Source organism: Vombatus ursinus, unplaced genomic scaffold (assembly GCF_900497805.2).
Source record: "Vombatus ursinus unplaced genomic scaffold, bare-nosed wombat genome assembly UNPS02006779.1, whole genome shotgun sequence".
Lineage (NCBI taxonomy): Eukaryota > Metazoa > Chordata > Mammalia > Diprotodontia > Vombatidae > Vombatus > Vombatus ursinus.
In genome coordinates, this window is record NW_020946557.1 from 1,378,826 (window position 1) to 1,386,390 (window position 7,565).

Sequence of the window (7,565 nt, forward strand, 5' to 3'; positions counted from 1 at the left end):
AATCAATATTAGTTCTTTCTCTTGAGCCAAATAGCATGTTTCATCATCAGTCCTTTGGGATTATCTTGGATCATTGTATTGCTGAGAATAGCTAAGTCATTCACAGCTCTTCATTGAACAATATAATATCATTCTGCAAATTCTTAAATGCTATATAAATGCAAGCCATTATTATTATTTATGACTTCAGTTTGGCTATCACCAGTCTTTGTACAACTTTTTTCTTTCTGTCTAGTGTGAGCTGACACAATGCTATTGCTTGGCCTCTTGCATTTCCAAGTTTATGCTTCTGGGCCTGCCATTAACTTTAGACTTTTTAGCCTTTTATCTGTACTGTCTTTCTTGTAGGTCATACATGTTTATTTGTTTTTCTTCTTGTTTTTTCTTTTCTTTTTGGCCACTTAGCTTTAGTAAGACAATCTCTCATTCAGGTAAGAATTTTTCATAGTAATATTAGATAGTATGGTGGTAAGTTGAATTCACACTGTCTCCGAAATCAGAAAAACCTCAGTTTAAATCCTGCCTCTAACATTTATTGCCTGTAGGACCTTGGATAAGTCACTTGACTTCATTAAGCTTTAGTTTCTCCATTTGTAAAAGGAGAGAGTTGGCCCAGTTTTCTGAGGTATCTTCTAAGTCTACATCTAAGTTCTAACACTAATAAAATGTTATTTTCATTCCCTGCTTGCTTCTTCTCTTCCTTTATCTGCTCCACAAAAACAAAACAAAACAAGAAATGTGAAATCAAATTATTTTTTATTTTTAAAGGAAATCATCTGAAACACCTTACCTAATGCAACACATAGAAAAATCATGGCAAGTTTAACTTATACACTGGGTTCTAGTTAAATTCTAATTAGGAATATTTCTTTTAGTATTACTGAAATACTTAATAATTATAGTTCTGGAAAGAGGGATAAGGAAGAATATCTACTATCCCACTGTCTACCCTCAGCTCTCTCTTTGACTCTTGTGTCACTGAAATGTCAAGTTTTAGAAAACAATTAGAGGAAGAATTTAGTGTCTCAGGAAAACTGACACATGTCAATTAAAAAACTCATCCAATTTTTCCATTTGATTAAACTCTACAAAAAACCCCACAAAACCATTTTCTAGCTTCTTAGTACCTTTGACCAGATTTAGAGGGATATGGACATATAAAGAATAAGGCCGTTAGATAGTATAGTGGATTTCTCCTGGTCAGAAGTCAGGAAGACCTGAGTTCAAATCTGGCCTCAGACACTGTGTGACCCTGGGCAAGTCACTTAATCCTGTTTGCCTCAGTTTCTTCATTTGGAGAAGGAAATGGCAAACCACTCCAGTCTCTTTGCTAAGAAAATCCCAAATGGGATCATGAATAGTCTGAAATGACTGAATAATGAACATATAAGAAAAAAAATATTCTGCCCAGGTATATTTGTATCAGCTTCCTAGCTCATAATACTTACTTACTCTTCTACATTACTCAAGTCATCTCGGCAAAAATATTTATCATTGATGAAATTGTGAAGCACTTTACACAGAAGGTAATGTTAAGTAGGGAAAGGCAGGTAGCAGCTTCAGGGTTTCAATGAGGGAAATCTATCATTTAAATAGGGTAATCAACCTTCTCCAAGTGGACGTGTATATGAAAGCCATCCAACCACATGGAAGTTTGGAATAAAATACCTGCACAATTCTTGGCTATCCTGGCATCCCCATAGTATCCAGGGGCACACCGTTCACATTTGAATCCGGTGGTATTCCATAAGCAGTTGCGACACTGGCCTGTAACTTCATCACAATCCTCAAATATCAGGTTGGGATCTGAATTTCCACTGCAGTCACATTTCTTGCAGGTGCTCCCGATCAGTAAAGGGTTTCCATAGTAACCAGGGGCACACCTGAAGAGGGATCATAAAGCATGAATAATTAGCATGAACAATTTCTTGACTTTTTATGCACCCATTTCTTTTTACCCAGCAGGTTAATTCTCCTAGTACCATGGAATAATACTTTGATAAAAGAAAAACAAATAATTCCTAAAAATCTTCTTGTCTGGCTACTAATAGCCTAACGATAATTAGAATCAATACTAATTCTTGTTCCTATAGTACTTTAAGGGTCAAGCTTGGTGGTAATTCCTGCTACTGGGAAGGCAGAGGCTGGTGGATTCCTTGATCACAGCAGTTCTGAACTGTTCTGGGCTAAGATGGTTCGCAGAGGTGGGGATGGGGTCTATGGACATGGAACACTGCATACATTGTCAGATTTCTTTGATGTATTAATTAGTTTTGCTGATTCCCACCCCCCTTTTTTCTTTTATAAACAATTATATGGTATGACTCTCTGAGGGAGATACAGGGGGAAATTTAATCAACATTAAAATGAAACATATCAATAAAATTTTACTTATTAAAAAAAAAAAGAAAAACTTTGGCCCTAATTGCAGCCTTATATGCCTTAACTGCCCAAATTATGCTAAATTTTACTTTCTCTGGGAATTATTCCAATTTTTATTAGGAGTGGAACAGTATTTCTCCTGACTTATGGGAGAAATGATGTGTATATGGCACAGTTGCACTTCATTAAACAGGCCTTTGATTTTTTTAGGACCCAGAACTCTTGTATCTAGCAAAGAGCTTAAGGGTTACAAAAGTAAAATTTTATTATGAAACAAGGGAATGCCTTAACTAGGGTAGAGGGAAGGGGACTTTTTCCTATTGCAGCAAATTTTGAGGTAGCTGAAAGCATTTGCTCTGGCAACCGTCCCAGGCTTCCAATGGAGAAATAAAGGTTACAGGCCTACGTGGTGTTGCCTCACACTTTGCAGGGACCAATGAGGTCATTGGGTCTTGGAGCATGGTAACATTGTCAGGTCATGTATTGCTGTTCCCAGAAGGCTGGATGGTGGTAGTGGAGGTGGTGGTGGTGGCAACAGCGGTGGTGGTAGCGGCGGTGCATGGTGTTTGTGTGTGTGTGTGTGTGTGTATGGGGATGTAGGTGCGGGTGCTTTCTCACATCCTTCTTTGTCCATCCATCCATCCAGCCATCTACCCATCCAGCCATCCATCCACTCTATCCTCTGTTCTCTTGGTATCTGCACATGTATGTCACTACCCAGCTTTCCCTCTTTAAGCTGATGATAGATGAAGTCCAGTTCCAGGCAGGGAGTGGTAAAGGTAGGATTTTCTATCATAGCACAAAGGTGATATTAATGGAAGCTTATGGTCAGTCTGTGAATCAGGTTGGGTAGATGCCCTCCCCCCCGACATCAAGAGTCCACACATATCTTGTCTCCTTTTACCACAATTCACCCTTGTAGTCTCATTCCCGCTGTATGTCAGGCAGAATAAATAGCAGAAGCAGAAGGCATCCACTCATCTGGGTCACTGGCTATACACACTAGCCTGCACCCCATTCACCTTTAAAAATTTATCCAAGGGCACTATTTTCTTTTCTGCTCTTAAGTACAGTTTGTACTAGCCCAGTTCTAGTTATGACTCTGGGAAATATTATCTTTCTTTGTTTTCAATGTCAGGTCACTCTGGGTCCCATTTGTTCTGACATGTTTATGATTTCTTTGGAACTGACCAGAAGCCAAAGCCATGATGATATTGGACTTACTTACCACTCTGGCATCAATAAATTAATCAGCCAATTTAAAAAAACATTTATTAAATACCCATTACATCCCAGGCACTGTGTTAAATGCTAGGGAATATAAATATAAAAAATGAAACAATCCCTACTGTAAAGGATCTTACATTCCACTGGGAGAAACTTAAAGGACTTCCATTTTTTTTGTGGGGGGAGGGGGAATATTTTTCTCCTTTGTCTAAAGTTTTGGTTGTTACTGTTACTTCTCTCCTGTTGTTGCTGATGCTAATTCCCTTTCATTTCTATGGAGCTTGATGCTTTCCATAGAACTTGCACTTACAAATCCCTTTTTATCCTCACTACAACTTTGTGAGTATATTGAGTAGGCAGGCATCATTATTCCCATTTTACAGGTGAGAAAAATGATGCACACAGAAACTGTTACTTGCCAAATAGGTTACACAGCCTGCTAATGAAAAGCTCAGGATTGGAGCTCAGGTCTTTCAACTCCTATCATACATTCCAAAAGTTGGCTTATTAACATTCAGGTTGGCTCACTTCCATAGAAGCAGAAAGCATTTCTCTCAGTTAGGGAGAAACCTTGTCAAGGACTTAAATCAATGAAATTGGTTTCAAATACTCAATACTTTTATGAATTGAAAAAACAAACTCTGATTTGGAAAATAAGTTAACTTTAAACCCACTTTAAGTAGTCTTTGATCTAAAAACATTTCTTCATTAAGAAAATTAATTAAAATTTTTTTCATTGAAGATGAGACATTGGATTATTTTTTAACCCCCTAAGTATGTTTGTAAACAAACTCCATTATTTTTGAAGTCCTGCAGTTCTAATCAAGTCCTCTCCTCCTTTTTACAAGTTCCTTTTGCTACCCTTATACAACCTATGAATCCTCTGAATTCTATCTATGTGGGGGGATCAAAAGAATGCCTATAATTTAATATTTAAATGGATCCAATCTCTCATCTATGTGAATATTCTCCTTTATCTGTGCCAATTGCAACCCATCCACATCTTTCCTGTGAAATGTTTCTCCATGTTCTACCATAGCTCCTCCAAAAAGAGCTGCCCAACACATTGATGACCTTAAGCTTGCTCTCTTTACATTTTGAAAGTATTCGATTGATTTCACATTGTCCCCCCTCTTGCACTCTAGATTCCAGCTCAACTGGCCTTGCTGTTCCCCTCATATGGAATTTTCAGTCCCTCTGTGGTGCCTTTGTAAGATTGTCTCCAATGCCTGTAATGTTCTATCTTCTTATCTCTAGCTCTAAGACACCCTAGAGTTATTCAAGGCTTAGCGCAGGAGCCACCATCTATAAGAGGCTTTGGCAACAGACTGATTGGGAAGATGGTGGTACTCTCAACAGTAATAGGAAAGTTAGGAAGAGAGGAGGGTTTGTGGGTTAAGATAATGAGTTCAGTTTTGGAAATGTTGAGTTTAAGAAGCATTTGGGACATCCATTTCTAGATGTCTAGTAGGCAGCTGGCAATGTAAGAATGGAAAGCAGGGGACAGTTTAGTGTAGCACAGACAGATCTGAGATTCACTTGCAGAGAGATGATAATTGAATTTATGGGAGGTTATGAGATTACCAAGGGGAATCATATAGAGGTAGAAGAGAAGAGAGCCCAGGACAGAGCCTTAATGGATATCCATGGCTGGTGGACATGAGCTAGATAAAGATCTCAAAGTGTAGGCTCAGAAAAAGCAATCTGACAGGTAGAAGGAGAATGCAGAGTTATAAAACCAAGAGAGAAGAGAGTCTCAAGAAGAGACTGATGAGCAATGTAAGAGGTTGAAGAGAGGTCTATGGGATGTTTGAGGAAGAATGAAAAGGTTTGGAAAAGTCATTGTGCTGAGTGGGATGTTGAATTGATTAGGAAGGCGTAAAAACATTGCTTTGTCACATTGAAGGCCCAGTTGAAATTATATAACACAGATTTGGAGTGGATGTAGTCAGCACAATTTCACTATTTTCTTCAGCTTCATTCAGCAGAATGTAAGTAGCAACAGAAGAAGCAGATAGTGAGATTAATCCAAGGCTGAGGGTTGGCAGGGCAACATCTTTCCTAGGATAGAGTGGGAGGAAGGGACTAGAGAGAAGAGGACCTCATAGTGTTGAACTGGTTCACCAAGGGGTCAAGATGGGGAAGGGAGGTGGGTGTAGCCAGTGTAGGCATGATGGTCTTGAAAGAATTAAGGGGTGTGGGAGTGAACTCAATGTCTTAGTGAGAATGAAGAACAAGGTTAAAATTCTCAAGGGAGAAGGAGAGTTAGCATGGCAACAGATTATAATCAGATAAAGGAATTTCAGAGTTCATGAAAATGGGAATGGAACACTTATAGGTGATGGTAAGATCAAAGGTAGGTCCATCTCTGTGTGTATCAGAAGATGGGGTAAATTACAGCTCTGCTACTTAGTGTCTGTGTGATATTAGGAAAGTAATTTAATTTATTTGAACTCCAGTTTCCTGATCTGTAAAATGTAAAGGTCGGAAGATGTGGCATTTAAGTTCCCTTCCAATTTTAAATCTATAATCCTATGATGATCCTACAGTTTGAGTATGGTGCAGAACTATACTATACTGGTAGCTTTAAAAAATAAACATAGTAGAATATAACTAAATTAGTGAGGTCTTTCAAAGTTGTTACTTTATAGATGGGAAACTTATTCTAATACGTATTCTGCTTTCATTCAAAGTGTATTCTTTTATAATTGCCTTCAGAGTCAACCATAAATGAGAATACATTTCATTACTTAAGTCACAGGTAATTCTGGATTCAAAATTGCACTAGTATTATTAAGCACATTATTTGTTAGCTGGTACATAGTAGGTGCTTAATAAATGCTTATTGCCTGACTGACTTCTAATAGATTTTTGTCCAGTATAGCCTCAAAGGACAAATACTTACCACCACTTATGACATTCAGCATAGGAAGCCAGAGATTCTGGAGACAATTTTAAAAAGAGGAATTCTGAAATCCTTCTAAGCAATACCAGGATGGATAGAATAAGTATATGATTGACTACTTTGAAGGGTATGATGTTCATTGTAACTACAAGTTCTCTATGTTTGTTAAAACATGAGTAATATTGTTTTATGGACTCACTTTATGAAAGTGCTATGGAAGTACAGGGATGAAGGAGTTCAGTAGGGATTGGAATATTTAGTTTTCATGGAAGAAATGGAACTTGATTTGTGTTTTAAAATAATGGATGGTATTAATGTAAGAAAAGGAGAGAGGAAGGAACATTCTAGGCAAGGAGAACAATAGAAGGAAAGTCAGGGAGGTGAAATGGGTATGACTAAAAGGGTGTCCCACAAGTCTTAGTGCTATCAAAGCATGAAACAGTACTGTGCTAAGACTTTTGGGGCATCTTGTATTTTCAGGTCAAGTGCGTAGATAAGCCTGAATAAGGCAGAAGATGTATTGAAAAATAGTGGGAAACAAAATGAGGCCATATAATAGAAGGTCTTGAAAACCAGGCAAAAATGTTTAGATTTTATATACTAGGAAATTCAGAGCCACTAAAGATTGTATAGGGGGGCAGCTAGGTGGTACAGTGGATAAGTACCGGCCCTGAAGTCAGGAGTACCTGAGTTCAAATCTGGCCTCAGACCGAACACTTGACACTTACTAGCTGTGTGACCCTGGGCAAGTCACTTAACCCTAATTGCCTAAAAAAAATAAAATGATGGTATAGAGTTTTGACTTAAGAGTCAGAGCACCTGGGTTCAAATACCACCTTTTACTTCCAGTGTAACCTTAGACTGGCCACTAGAGAGTCATACTAGATGGCTTCTGATGTCCCTTACAGCTCTAAATAGATGACAAATTCTTTGAGCAGGATTGGCAAAATTAAAGTAGTATATAATGATTAGCCTAATATCAATCCACGTTGTTAGAAAGATTTTTTCTTTCTTTCTTTCTTTCTTTCTTTCTTTCTTTCTTTCTTTCTTT

At 38.0% G+C, this 7,565-nt stretch overlaps 1 protein-coding gene across 3 annotated transcripts in view; it reads right to left on the reverse strand.

Annotated features, from left to right (window-relative positions):
* Positions 1 to 7,565, reverse strand: part of LAMA4 (laminin subunit alpha 4) — a 188,198-nt gene that overhangs the window by 95,961 nt on the left and 84,672 nt on the right. For all 3 annotated transcript variants that reach the window (XM_027848621.1, XM_027848619.1, XM_027848620.1), the window contains one exon: positions 1,669 to 1,883. In XM_027848621.1, the coding sequence (XP_027704422.1) occupies positions 1,669 to 1,883 (215 nt within the window). The remainder of the gene's footprint in view (positions 1 to 1,668; positions 1,884 to 7,565) is intronic.